The 15,470-nt window shown below is 33.3% G+C and overlaps 1 protein-coding gene across 1 annotated transcript; it reads left to right on the top strand.

Annotated features, from left to right (window-relative positions):
- The first annotated feature begins 7,868 nt into the window (after nucleotides 1–7,868).
- On the top strand, nucleotides 7,869–14,459 carry SLITRK6 (SLIT and NTRK like family member 6). Its single transcript, XM_007454144.1, has 2 exons — nucleotides 7,869–8,365; nucleotides 10,717–14,459. Exon 2 carries the CDS (start codon nucleotides 10,740–10,742, stop codon nucleotides 13,266–13,268), a length of 2,529 nt encoding a protein of 842 aa, XP_007454206.1. The 5' UTR covers nucleotides 7,869–8,365; nucleotides 10,717–10,739; the 3' UTR covers nucleotides 13,269–14,459.
- The last annotated feature ends 1,011 nt before the right edge of the window (nucleotides 14,460–15,470 follow it).

The raw sequence follows: 15,470 nt of genomic DNA, 5'->3' as shown, positions 1-15,470 counted from the left end.
AGAGATAGAAGGACAAGAAAATATAGATGGTTAGCATATTGTAGTATCATGTGGAAACTGCTATTTATACACACATCTCATCACTCTTATACAGTCTTTCAGATACATCTAAATATGTACTAACCATATATACATATATGCATGTATAAATATAAATAATTCATCTTTGTGTTTTCAACTGATGCTATGATTTGCCCACAGTTGTCCGTAAAGTTTACACATTGAATAAAATATGTTTTAGGAAGCAATTTTTTTATTCAAAAGGACAAACAGAAGTGTTCTTTTAAAATTTGTTCCTCTTATGTAGAGGACTAACACCTGATCTTATTATAAATTATGTTCACTCAAAATATTTGTACTGAGTGGCAATGTTATTTGCTGAATAAACGAATTCTGAAGTCAGAGTGAACTGGATAGGTTAAAATCTAGATTTTTGCCCTTACCAGTTCTGTAACATTATATATATTACATTCGTGCTCCAATTTCCAACTGTAATAGTAATTGTGGAATAGCTTTGTTCTAAGAATAGCTTTGTTACTATGTATAGAGTTATCATAGTAGTTAAAAACATGGGGAGTGCTAACAGTTCTATAAAATATTACTTATTATTACTAATATTAAACAACTAAGTTTTTAAAAAAACTACATGTTTATAGAGTAAAATTTGAACAAGTTAACATGCTTGCCACTTTTTTCAGTTGTCAAGAATTTTTATAAATATCCACTAGAGGGTGCTGAAAGAGAAAAAAAAGCTTTAAACCAAGGGAGTTGTTAGGAATGATTCTCTTAATTCTTATCAATATCATACAAATATTCAAGGTTGGTTTTAGACTGAAAAATCCTTATCTTCACTTTTCCTCCCCCCTACCAAATCGAGGATTTCTATTAGTTTTAAAGATTTGTAATTTTTTGTTGAAAGCGTGTTTCTATGTATAGGAAGGAAGAGCAGGTAAGTGCTATTTTGAATTGCTTCGGTTCTTAAGCTGGAGAAGCTGTGCTTTAAAAATTGTTTTAAGGCTAAATAATTGTTTAAAGCTGTGAAATTTCTAAAAATTAGTGTTTGCTAAGTTTTAGTAGGTTGCAGTTTTATTTAAAACTACTTTTTAGAAATGCCTCTCTGATTATAATTAGCCAAAGAAAAGGCTACAAAATATTTCAAGGAGTATTTGTTTTACTGTAGTCATGTGACTTTAAATTTAATACTATTTGAGGCTAAAGGAATTGAAAGTCCTTCTTAGTTCAAAAGAGTGTTTTATGAGGGTTAGATTTTACTTTTTATTTTCCCAGAAAATCTGGTATGATATATCAAAAACTAACTTGTTCCCTCTGTCCTTTCCCTCCCAAAAAAACAACAAAGGATGTCTGTCAATTTAAACAAGTATAACTTATTATGGTTGCCTGATTATTAGTTCTTAATTTTTATCAGAATTTATTAGTGTTAATACTTTATTGGCATTTGTTATTGATCATATATCATAATTTATGTACTATTTCAATGTAGGGGAACATGAAAATTATAAATAATACTGGACTATTTTCTTGAACCTACAATATACATAGTAATGTTATGTAGAATATGTATACCTAGAATACATGTACTTTCAAAATATGTCATAAGCAAACCTCAATTATTCCAGAAGATATATTGGATATTAATAAAGTAAAATGTATACAATAAAAGCATCAAAAAGATAATTATATTAACAAAAAAATCTATATTCATGTAGGTGTGTAGCTAAGATATAAATGCGTTTTTGGCATGTTGAATATAGATTGATTCTGAAGGACTATCTTTCCCTGGGTACCTGAGTGAATTATTTACAACTCAAAAGTTTATTCTCTAAGTTATGTAACACTTTTAAAAATATTATATATCGAAATGTAATATTTCTTATTTTGATTGGAGTTTTCTGTCAAGATTTCTGTTAACAAAAGAAGTCAACATTATTCAGTGGACTCTGTCACTGATAATTCATTCACCCTCTTGGTGATGACATTAATAGTTCAGTAAATGTCTTTTTATATTAACTCTACCATTATCAAATTAAAAACGCAAAATTAAAAAATATTGAATCATCTGTTGAACTATGTACATATATTTCTCAACAAACGTGTACTTTGCCAATTATTTTCTTTCTTTACAGAACATAGATCCAGTTGTAACAAAGAAATTTATTTCTCTCTATATATATATGTTATATTCAAGCTCATGATATTTAAAGCTTTATCTTATTGAAATAATATGTTGAACAAAATGAAGCTGACATATTTTATAAAAAATGGTTGAATATCACAATTACAAGATTAAAACTATTAAAGTAAGTTTGCATCCTTCAGTGACACAGCAATGTGTGATAGGGAGAGGCAGTGAGGTCCGAACTGTGATTGGTAATAGGAAGACATCCAGAAATTTAAAATCCCCTGTAGGTGGTCCACGAAGCCTATCATGCATATCTGATTCAGTGGTATTTACCTTCCATTACTGTTAATCATCTGAATACAAAGTAATATAGTCACACAGATTGTGTTATATCTGCCATATGACAACATTTGGAAAGATCCATGGGGATCAATTTTTTTATTTTTTATTTTCATCATTAGGTTTTGTAATGTGGACAAAAATTAAAACTCTATATGTTCCTGAGAAAAAGTAAGTAAATGTCCTAAGATTACATGATAATGAGAACGTACAAAGTAACTATTAAACTTGAGTAACTACTTATAACTATGTGCAAATCTTGGAAAAATAAATATGAAGTAGACACTAGCCTTCCGTCAGTGAGTCTTTACAATCAATATAATCCACAGTCTACCATTATTCCACTGGACCTGTTTCTCTTGGACACTGCTCATTATTCATCATGGAAACATCCATCAACATCTTTCAGTTGTTTTCTTGCAACTTTGTTTTCTTTTTTTTTTTAGAAAAAAGTCTTCTTAGTCATCCATTTGAAGTAGGTGATTTTTGTTGTTGTTGTTATGAAGACAAGACAACTTACAGTCCAAGCTTCCAGGAGAAATTTTTTGTTTTGTTTTCAGTTTTGCCAGGTTAAGCAATGGCATCAAAGAGTTCCTTTGTGTCAGCAGATTTCAAATCAAAACAGGAAGTTTTATTGTAAGACCTCTCTTAGAATAAGGCAATTCCATTATTAGTTTTATACTTTTGTTCTCAAATTTAGCATGAAGGAAACTTAAGATTTAAGTAACAAATTAAACTTTTTATTAAATTTTCAATGCAAAAGGCAAGTTTCCTAAATACGCATTCATGTGTCACTTTATAAAATATATCAATCATATAAATTTTTCTAAGATACTTAGACTTTTCACTGAGATGACAATATTCTTTTTTTTTTTTTTTTCCTTGCGTTATGCGGGCCTCTCACTGCTGCGGCCTCTCCCATTTGCGGAGCACAGGCTCCGGACGCGCAGGCCCAGCGGCCATGGCTCACGGGCCCAGCCGCTCCGCGGCATGCGGGATCCTCCCGAAACGGGGCACGAACCCGCGTCTCCCGCATCGGCAGGCGGACTCCCAAGCACTGCGCCACCAGGGAAGCCCTGAGATGACAATATTCTTGATGAATGTGTGCAAATGTCCTCATATACCAAGAGGTTTTTCGTGAAAGGTGAGAAGATCTTCTATTCTTCCTCATAAAAAGTCACATTCCTTTAGTTAAATTGCGTGTTATTGTCAGAATTGAAGGTATCCATAATGATTATGTTCTGACTCTAACAGAACCAAAAAAGTAAGTAATTATAGTAAAGAGTTTTGGGCTTCTCTTTCAGTGAAACATGAAAGAGAATCCTAAGTTCAATATTTGGGAATCAAATTCAAAGGTTACTGTATAGCACGGCATTGTGAAAGATAGGCAATATTCTTTTATTATTATTTTCTGTGAATGGAATTTATGTATATAAGTCAAATTATTTTTTCAAGTAGACTTCACCGCATTATTATTTTAAAGAAAACTTTTACTTCGAAATAAGAAAAAACGAAATGTCTTTATTAATGTTTATAAAACCAGTGCACAAGATCTCTACAGATCTATAAATTTAGACATTATTTGAAAATATTTGTAATATTCAGTCTTCATAGCATTATCATGAATTTCACTGTAATTCCCTGAGAGTACAGAGCAGACAGAGCCCACAATAATAACTGTTTCTATCCACCTCATTACAAATAGCTCAATTTCGTTTTTTTTTATGGCTGAGTAATATTCCATTGTATATATGTGCCACATCTTCTTTATCCATTCATCCGATGATGGGCACTTAAGTTGTTTCCATCTCTGGGCTACTGTAAATAGAGCTGCAATGAACATTTTGGTACATGACTGACTCTTTCTGAATTTTGATTTTCTCAGGGTATATGCCCAGTAGTGGGATTGCTGGGTCATATGGTAGTTCTATTTGTAGTTTTTTAAGGAACCTCCATACTGTTCTCCATAGTGGCTGAACCAATTCACATTCCCACCAGCAGTGCAAGAGTGTTCCCTTTTCTCCACACCCTCTCCAGCATTTATTGTTTCTAGATTTTTTGATGATGGCCATTCTGACTGGTGTGAGATGATATCTCATTGTAGTTTTGATTTGCATTTCTCTAATGATTAATGATGTTGAGCATTCTTTCATGTGTTTGTTGGCAGTCTGTATATCTTCTTTGGAGAAATGTCTATTTAGGTCTTCTGCCCATTTTTGGATTGGGACCTGGAGGGGTGGGATAGGGAGGGTGGGAGGGAGGGAGACGCAGGAGGGAGGAGATATGGGAACATATGTATATGTATAACTGATTCACTTTGTTATAAAGCAGAAACTAACACACCATTGTAAAGCAATTATACCCCAATAAAGATGTTAAAAAAAAAAAAAACTTTCTCAAGTATGTGTGCTGTATTTTTCTTTTACAATAATGATACAAGTATTTACTTAAAAAGTGACATTTATTTAGACTTATTCCTTTAAATTCTTTCTTAAAAGAATGAAATCACCAACGAATATTGAAAGATCATCTGTAGTATTATCACCCCCAAAGATTCAGCAAGTTTTATACATTCTACCTTCAGAGTATTTAAATATGTCTCATTCTACACTGCACATGGTGCAAAGACCTCTCTCTTCAAACCTTCCATTTTCTTGAGTTGGAATCAACCTGCTATACATCGTCACTTGATCACTTAAATGTGGCACTGAAGAAGGTGGGCAGGTGTTCTGAAGTAGAACTAGACCTACACAGAATTAATAAATCTCTTTCACTGTTAATTTTTTTCCCTCTTTCCAGTGAACAACCTTGTTTTTTTAATTCTCTTTGTTCCAGATAAAGTACTGGTCCAATAAATGTCATAAAATATTCTTCCATCTGGTCTGTGTCGCATTGGATAAGCAGGGAAGGAGAGGCCTTCTCCTGAGTCCTGATATCGAAAGTACTGTGCTGCCTTACATATGCTGCTGCTCTAAGGAGACTAACACAGATACGTTTATTTCTTTTGACTGCTTGGTACTCTTCATTGTGACAAGAATACTTTCACGTTTGCTATTTAAGATGCACATTCTAAAAAGCGTAACTTAGAAGATATGATTTAAAAAGATTATTTTTTAGTATTTTTCAGTGTAGAGTCACTGGGGTAAATTATGTGGAAAGAGTAATAAAATTGAGTATTTATTGTGATCACTTAAGATATTTATTATTAAAACTTGGAGCAAGCTACACTGGAAAATACTTTTCCAGGTAATCATTGGAAATTAAAAATGTTGCTAAAATAAATGTTGTCCAACAATAATTAACACATTATGCCATGAGCATTTTGGAAAGAATGACTGCATTATTGACTTAGTGAAACAACTGAGGAACTGTAGTTAACAAAACATAGAGCTGGGTGGATTTAGCTATAATCATTTCAAATGTGCTGTTATGTACTTTACTATTAATTTTGAGGTAATGCTAAGTAATTCATTATCAATATTACTCCTTTGAATTAAGTTAAAAGTTACAGAATGTTTCTCAAACAATAATTCTTTACCCAACCTTTCTTTATGTTCCCACCCAAAACGTATGAAAATTGTAGAGAATTTTTTCAAAGGCTTGTTAGTCACTCCTTTTATCCCTGACTATTGTGTAGTTAACCAGTAATTTATGCATGAAAAAAGATAACATATATAGGCAAAGGATTCAAGAAATATAACATCAAATATATACTAGGTATATATTATGAATAAAATCAACACATCCTCAAGCTGCAGAAGATATATCAGTTTATAAGGAATTCATTTCCATTTGTCCCATATGGCTATTTGAACAACTTTTCCACCACAGACTATACTTCCAGAGCATTTCTTGTGTGATTTTGCCTCCAAAACCTAAATGAATGCATTTGGAGAATTATGTCTACAGTGTTAGAAGAAAAATTATTCTAGTTCCTTGTTTTCTCACTGATTCTAACTCTGTTTTGTCACCACCTGTCTAAATCATTAGACTGATTTAAGTTAACTTGGCTCTGTTAGCAGCAGACTGTGCCCAAAAGTAATTCATTTCCTTTATTCTCTCTTATTCTCTTTATTATCTTATTCCTTATCTTTATTCTCTTTCTCCACACCCTCTAGATAATCTCTATTCTATCAAAGCACACAGTGCTATTAAATGAGGAAATTAGTGAGAAGCTGTAAAATAAAGAAAAGTGAGAATATTAGAAATTGCCTCAAAATCCTTAGCTTTTAAAACAACTATTCCACATTAAGGATATGAAAACTTTGTGAATTTGAGTGCATAACTGCAGACAATCATTAAATAATAACCTAATCTGTATCTTCCTGTTTCGATGATATAAGCTGCATAAAACCTCTTAAAAAATACTTTTTCTGAAATGAGACCTAATATAATATAGGTAACCTATAGGGAAGAGTGTTTCTAAACATAGCCTGTTTCAAAATGAATAAATGATAGCATCTAGTATATTCGTTTTGGCTCTGAAAAAGTCCAGGTCCTTGGAATGTAGGTAAAGAGGAGTGAGTTTTAAAACATAGGCATTTGGGGAAATATGAATCTGACAGTTGAGAGTTTTATTAGTGATGATTCAGAAACTTTTAAGAGTTGAAGAAACAGTAACTTTTTAAATATAATCTTTTTAGGAAAAAAATTCTCCCTAAGCTAGTACCATAAAAATCAGGTTATTGTAATTTTTACGTATTCATTTAACTTGTTTCATTTTATCTGGAAAGACATAATTTCATATTTTTGAAAGTGATAGGCTGTTTTCAACTAGAGACAACCATTTGTAATGAAGATTCTTGAAGGTATTTTTAACTGATCATATTTCCATTCCAAATAAATACTATCTTGAAAAAAGGAGGACCTCATTTCTAATTCTGGAGGGAAAGAAAAGAAGTATAAAGCTTAGAGTCTCAGACATGAGGCTTTAAAGATTTTTTTTTTTTTCAAATGGTGAATAAAAAAATACAAATGTTTCAGGAAAGTAGTTCACGTTAACATTTTAAGATTTAATTAGTGCACAATTTCAACCATAAATACCAGTTAAAAACAATAAAACTGAAGCAACTATTCTATTGGTAGCATACTTGCAGTTTTTCTGCACACATGTAGAAACAGTACAGTACTGTGCTAGATGAGAATTTAATATAGTGTATTATTTAGCCTGCTGTATAACACAATATTATTAAACATTTAAAGAAACATGTAATTATTCGCATCAAAATTCACTTGCACTGTATTTGGTATTTAAAGGGAGAGGAAAAACCATTTGCCGGAGGAGGAGTTGAGTCCCAAGGTGGAGCTGTCTCTTGTGTTAAATGACACTGGCCTATTAAAGCGCTCTGATAGGGAAGGGCTTAAAGGCTGAGTCAAAAGCCAAGAAGTCTATTTACGCCTACCTCCCAGCCCTTGGCAATCTGACTAATAACAAACTGAACTAACAAGAAAGACTAGAAAGGGAGGAAAGAACATTGCTGCAGCTTGCATCTACAGCCTAAGAAAGCAAGAGTGATCAATCCCAGCTCTGTTACACATCTTGTTTATTTACTGCACTCGGCAGCTTGCAAATGGTTAACTATATGGAAAAAAAGTCAGCATAGCTGTGAAGTATGCCGTGAATTTTAATTGGGGAATAAAAGGACAACTGCTTCAGGATGATCTAGTATGCACTCTGCTTGAAATATTTTCAATGAAATGCTCAGCATTTTGTCTTTGACCAGAGGTTTTAACTTTATAAAGTGATGGTATTTGCCAAAAAGTGATATTTGAGAAGAAAGTACGTGGTGGTCGGTGTTTTCTTTTTTAAGAAAGAAATTGAATTTACTTTGAACATCTCTTCCAGCTGTGCATTACAGATAACGTCAGGAAGTCTTTGCTTTACAGGTAAGATGAATGTTTCCAGGCTTTCCTTATACCTATTTTTGCATTATCCCAAAGTGATTGAATTTCTGTTTGCCTCTTTAAAAAAAAATAACTTTGCATTAAAGGATATCCAGTTTCATTCTTGCTCACTGGCACAACTAATGCTGTAGCAGATGCCTGTTTTCTGTGAGCAGCAGACATTTAGTCCAACAGCTGGCTGTAGAGAAGAACAAGTAAAATAACATGCTCCTATTTCTTTTACAGCATATGCAGTTTGTTATTGGAAACTGAATTATTTGTACGTTCTGAAGGGAAGATTACTTCCAAACACCATTGTTGTATTTGAAATGCAAGCACAATATGAAAAGATTCTTTGTATTCTGTATACCACTTTTATTTTTTCCTGACTTGAAAATATGTAAATAGAGACTTTTTGACCTCTTTAACACTGTATCAGATTGTCAATACAGAACCACTTTTCACATTTGTGTGTATTTCTGAAAAGACTAGAAACTGTTCCCTAGGACATTTTGAAGAGCATAAAATGCATATAAGATTTTTAAAAAAATAATGAGAAGAGAGTCTCATCTGGAAGTTATTTACTCTTTTCTTAAGATACTGTGCCTGGTGAAATGCATAGTATTCTTTCTTGGTAATCTATGGAAAAGTAATTTCAGTGTTTGTGGACGCTAATCCACAAGATGAAGACTTCCAACTTCAAGCTGCTTGATTCTAAGGATAGCCCTCAGAGCTGTTTAAAATCAAACTATTTCCCTATGGAAACATTCAGCCTGCTAACTTTCCCTTTATATAGAAAGGGACTCTATTGTTTGATGTCTTTGGTTGCTTTTTACCTTTCAGAAACTTCATACTATACATGTTTTCAATAAGACAATGTATTTTCATGGAGTGAAAGTTTATTTTCAGGATTATTGATTGGATTCTGGGATGTATTATCTAATTGTGATTTTTTAATTAGATTCAAAGTTCATATTCCATCCAGAAACATGAAAGCAATTATCATTTCCAAAAGTCGAATAGTTATAAGATGTGGTGTTTCTTTACCTTTCGATTTAGTCTATATAAATTTAAAGTGCGATATTTAAAAGAAGGGAATAAAATTAGATACCATTAGACTTCAAAGTATTTACCACACCACTGCTGTCATTTTAGAGTTAGAATTTTTTTTTTTTTAATTGCTATGTCAGGTGCAGGTATTAAATTTTTAAGGAGTTGGAGTATGTGATATTGTTATCTTGAACTGTCATTTTTTATTTCCTAAATTAGAGATATCCTCAAATATTTTAATATAGTGAAGCTTGCTTTATAGTTCATTGTTTGCAACATTAAGCCTTATAATAAAGATCAACTGCTTAACTATGTGATGACATTCAGTGCCCTAAAGCCTGGTTCAAGACCTCATTAGGGAGTCATTTGCTAGAAATTTATATGAGGCATTGTTTGTTCTTTTATAATATACTGAAATATGTGTTAAAGATCAATTTTTCTTCTTTATTTTTTATATTAACCTTATCCATAGTAGAATTTAAAAGTAGCAGTGAATATTCCACCTCTAGAAATTCAATATAAAGTGTGACTGAAGTGAAATTTGAATGCATGCCTTTAAGCATATCTGATACTACAAGGCTTATACAAACTGCCCTAGACAACATAGTTAAAACAAAATCTTTCATAAAGTTCAACTTTACTACATAGAGACATATTTTTTCCTCAAAGTTTTTAAATAAATAATGGAATTATTAAGTATCTTAAGCCAAAATCAAAGCAGGTTAAACACAGAGTTATTAGATGTTATATTGTGATATCCAGTTCAAAAACAAAACTAAAGGAAGTGCATAATGCATGCAAACATACATTCTTTCTAACGATCATCTTTGAATTCCCTATGAGTCTCTCTGCTTCTGGCTAATACCTACATATTTGTCTTTTATTGTAATCCTTCAGCCTTAGATTCATCTAGTTTGAGCTAAAAAATAAAAAAAGCCAGGGTCTTCTCAAGTATACATTTTTGTATCATATCAAAGTATCAATGGTCCATTTAGCCAGCACCCCTCATGTCTATTAAAATGCAGATTATTTGGTAGATTTGAAGACAACTGAGTTAATATTTTAAATTCTCCCTGACCTAAATTTTAGATTTTTATCACAATGCAAGTTAAAAGTAAAATAAACCTGCCCGTCATAATATTTGTAAAAAGTAAAAGAAAATGTGGACTCAGCAATGTATTTATATATTCAGAATAATAATATTTTGCCTTTTAGAGGAAAACCTATCATTTTGAAAATGTCAGATTCATCTCCTCCCTGCTCCTGGCCACTGAAGCCCATTGCTATTGCATTTTATCTTACAGAATCAGATCCATCACAGGACAACATGAAACTTTGGAGTCATCTCTTGTATTCATCTCTCCTTGCCTGTATATCATCACAGTCCCAATCACCAATGTCCTCTGCCTCAGCCAGAGGTTCTTGTGACTCTCTTTGCAATTGTGAGGAAAAAGACAGCACGATGCTAATAAATTGTGAAGAGAAAGATATCAAGAAGTTATCCCAAATAAGCGTGCCACCATCACGACCTTTCCACTTAAGTTTAGTAAATAATGGTTTGACAATGCTTCACACAAATGACTTTTCTGGGCTTACCAATGCTATCTCAATACACCTTGGATTTAACAATATTGCAGATATTGAGACTGGTGCATTTAATGGCCTTGGCCTTCTTAAGCAACTTCATATCAATCACAATTCTTTAGAAATTCTTAAAGAGGATACTTTCCATGGACTGGAAAGCCTGGAATTCCTACAAGCAGATAACAATTTTATTACAGTGATAGAACCAAGTGCCTTTAGCAAGCTCAACAGACTTAAAGTGTTAATTTTAAATGACAATGCTATTGAGAGTCTTCCTCCAAACATATTTCGATTTGTTCCTTTAACCCATCTAGATCTTCGTGGAAATCAGTTGCAAACATTGCCTTATGTTGGTTTTTTAGAACACATTGGCAGAATACTGGATCTCCAGTTGGAGGACAATAAATGGGCCTGCAATTGTGACTTATTACAGCTAAAACTTTGGTTGGAAAACATGCCCCCTCAGTCTATAATTGGTGATATTGTGTGCAACAGCCCTCCATTTTTCAAAGGAAGCATACTGAGTCGGCTGAAAAAGGAATCAATTTGCCCCACTCCACCAGTGTTTGAAGAACACGAGGATCCTTCAGGATCATTACATCTGGCAGTAACATCTTCAATAAGTGATAGTCGCATGTCAACCAAGACCACGTTTCTTTTAAAACCACCCACCAAAGCACCAGGTTTAATACCTTATATTACAAAGCCATTCACTCAACTTCCAGGACTCTACTGTCCTATTCCTTGTAACTGCAAAGTACTCTCCCCATCAGGACTTCTAATACACTGTCAAGAGCGCAATATTGAAAGCTTATCAGATCTAAAACCTCTTCCACAAAATCCTAGAAAGCTTATTCTTGCAGGGAATATTATTCATACCTTAATGAAGTCTGATCTAGTGGAATACTTCACTTTGGAAATGCTTCACTTGGGAAACAATCGTATTGAGGTTCTCGAAGAAGGATCGTTTGTGAATTTAACAAGATTACAAAAGCTCTACCTGAATGGTAACCATCTGACTAAATTAAGTGGAGGTATGTTCCTTGGTCTCCACAATCTTGAGTACTTATATCTTGAATACAATGGCGTTAAGGAAATATTACCTGGTAGCTTCAACCCAATGCCTAAACTTAAAGTCCTCTATTTAAACAACAACCTCCTGCAAGTTTTACCACCACATATTTTTTCAGGGGTTCCTCTTATGAGGGTAAACCTTAAAACAAACCAATTTACCCATCTACCTGTAAGTAATATCTTGGATGACCTTGATTTACTGACCCAGATTGACCTTGAGGACAACCCCTGGGATTGTTCCTGTGACCTGGTTGGATTGCAGCAATGGATACAAAAATTAAGTAAGAACACAGTGACAGATGAAATACTCTGCACCTCTCCAGAGCACCTAGACAAAAAGGAATTGAAAGCACTCAACAGTGAACTTCTTTGCCCAGGTTTGGTCAATAACCCATCCTTGCCAACTCAGACTAGTTACGTAATAGTCAATACGCCTACAGCCACAACTACAGCGGACACTATTTTTAAAACACTTACCGATGCTGTACCACTATCTGTTTTAATACTAGGACTGCTGATTGTATTCATAACTATCGTGTTCTGTGCTGCAGGGATAGTGGTTCTTGTTCTCCACCGTAGGAGAAGATACAAAAAGAAACAAGCTGATGAACAGATGAGAGACAACAGTCCTGTGCATCTCCAGTATAGCATGTACGGCCATAAAACAACTCACCACACTACTGAAAGACCCACAGCATCACTCTATGAGCAGCACATGGTGAGCCCTGTGGTTCATGTCTATAGAAGCCCATCCTTTGGCTCAAAGCATTTGGAAGAAGAAGAAGAAAGGAATGAGAAAGAGGGAAGTGATGCAAAACATCTCCAAAGAAGTCTCTTAGAACGAGAAAATCATTCCCCACTCACAGGATCAAATATGAAGTACAAAGTCACAGACCAATCCACTGAAGTTTTATCCTTCCAGGATGCCAGTTCGTTATATAGGAATATTTTGGAGAGAGAAAGAGAACTTCAGCAACTGGGAATCGCAGAATACCTAAGGAAAAACATTGCTCAACTTCAGCCTGATATGGAGGTACATTATCCAGGAGCCCATGAAGAGTTAAAGTTGATGGAGACATTAATGTACTCAAGGCCGAGGAAGGTATTAGTGGAACAGACTAAAAATGAGTATTTTGAGCTGAAAGCTAACTTACATGCTGAACCTGACTACTTAGAAGTCCTGGAGCAGCAAACATAGAGAGTTAGAAGGCTTTTGCAGAAATGCTGTGATGCTGTCTTAAGTCCAGACCTTGTAAATAAGTGCCTTATATGAGTGTATCATCAATCAGAACTTAAGCACAGCAGTAATCCTATGGGAAAAAAAGAATAAAAAGAAACTCAGGGATAACTGGGAGAAGCCATTGCATTGTCTTCAGGCAATTTTATCTATCCCCAATAAAATAAATCCTTGCATGTAAATCATTCAAGGATTATAGTAATAATTTCCCATATACATAAAGTGTTTCATAGAAGTCCTGTTGCACATCTAAAAGGGTTCAAAATTTAAGCAACCCTTATTTTCTTGAGTTATATTACCCATGGATTAAATAGAATTGGATTTTGTCATTTAAAAAGTATACCTGTATATGTAATTATAATATGTAAGAAATATATTGTTTATAAAACCAGTATATATACCATAAAAATGTAAATTCTTAGATACACCTAGTTTTCTTGCAATAAAGGCAAAAGGAACTGGAACTTTAAAATTACAAATAGTAACAGTAAAGAAAAAATGGAAGGTTGAATTATATAGGCTATGAGTGGCTCAAAACTTTGAACCTTTGATGATTAAAAAATGCCACTGCTATGCTTTCTGAATTTAAAAATGGAAATGATTAACAGTTCAGGTGGAATGGATAAGAAAACTTTTTGGTTTTTCTGCACATTTTGTGTGGACAATCTTGTTAATGCTGCTGTGAATTAAGGTACGTCATTTGTGCTCAAAGTTTAATTCTTATTCTTGGGATATTTTAAAAATGCTACTGATATTCAACTGTAAATATGATTAGTGCATCTATTAAGTTTGGTTTCTTTCATTGCATTAATCCTTTGTAAATTTGAATACCACAGTAGAAATATGTTTCTTGTGGCAAGTAAGAATTTGCTGGTGTAAAACAAATAGGAAATATTATTTTATTTTTATTGATGTAAACTGGTAGTTGCCATAAATTAGTAGCAAAAGGCACATATAAAGGGTAAGTAGTTTAAGTTGCCTCAAGACTGGGACAACATAGCTTTATTTTACAAGAAAGTATAGCTAGATTTTTATGAACTATTTATTCTGTACAGTTTTGTATATTTTTGGTTCACAAAGGTAATTATTCTTGGGTGCCTTTCAAGAAAATTAAAAATACTGCTCACTACAATAAAACTAAAATGAAAACCCTCTTTTTAAATGTGCTTTCTTCAGTTAGTCTAATCTGTAATTCAGTCAAGTCAGGATTAACGCATATACATGCACGCAGGCACACAAGCACAAACAAGCAAAAACAAGATTTCTGTTTGTTGTCACCCACACAGAAGCAGTTTCTTCACCATGTGCAAAAAGGCCATTAAGTGTCTCAATGTGATTGACATGGAACCAAACTTTAAGTCTGACCCGTGGTTTTCCCTTTCTGGCAAATCATTTTCCCACTCAATACAAACAGAAATGATGTTATTTTCTTCTTTCTGATTATAGAATCAATCATACAGCAGATTTTCACAAGGCAAAATAGATTTAAGATAATTTAGTTCTGTTTCCTGAACACCACTCAGATCCATGCATAGGGTTAGGAAGGAACATATTTCCTACGAGGAAGGATTTTTTAGTTTACTTTACACTATTTTAGTGATTCATGAATGTTCTATTAAATGTGTTGGTCTCCAACACGCAACTTTCTGCACTACTAGCTAAATATACATTGTTTCTTTGACTTTGAATGAGAAGACTTCCCTGTTAAAAACAGTAGGAGCCTGTGTGGCATGGTAATGAAGATCAGTTATGAGTCCATTATGACATCATATCACTAAGTTTTAAAAAAATCATTGCATATATTAATATAAAGCAATAAAATATTATATATTAAAAGGTCCATTGAAAACCTAAATTTCTCCAGTAACTTTTAAGGTTGGAAAGGACAAAGATGGGAATTCTTTTTTAAATTAACACTTACTAAAAGGAAATCTGAGTGCATATGTAATGCTTATATGTTTATCCACTAAAAAATATTCAGCACAATAATGAGTAATAAACCCTCCAAAGCATAAATTTAAATGTTACACTCTAAAGAAAAGAACAAATCAAGAGCAGAATTCATGTTATTGCTCAGTAGAGTATCTGCCAATATTTCCTGATCCTAATCAAGTGCATAGAGGTATTAGAGAGACTTAAGAAATTCCCGTGCCTGCAGGATCT

The sequence above is a fragment of the Lipotes vexillifer genome, unplaced genomic scaffold, assembly GCF_000442215.2.
Source record: "Lipotes vexillifer unplaced genomic scaffold, Lipotes_vexillifer_v1.1 scaffold1000, whole genome shotgun sequence".
In the NCBI taxonomy this organism is placed as follows: domain Eukaryota; kingdom Metazoa; phylum Chordata; class Mammalia; order Artiodactyla; family Lipotidae; genus Lipotes; species Lipotes vexillifer.
This window is presented reverse-complemented; position numbering and strand designations above follow the sequence as displayed.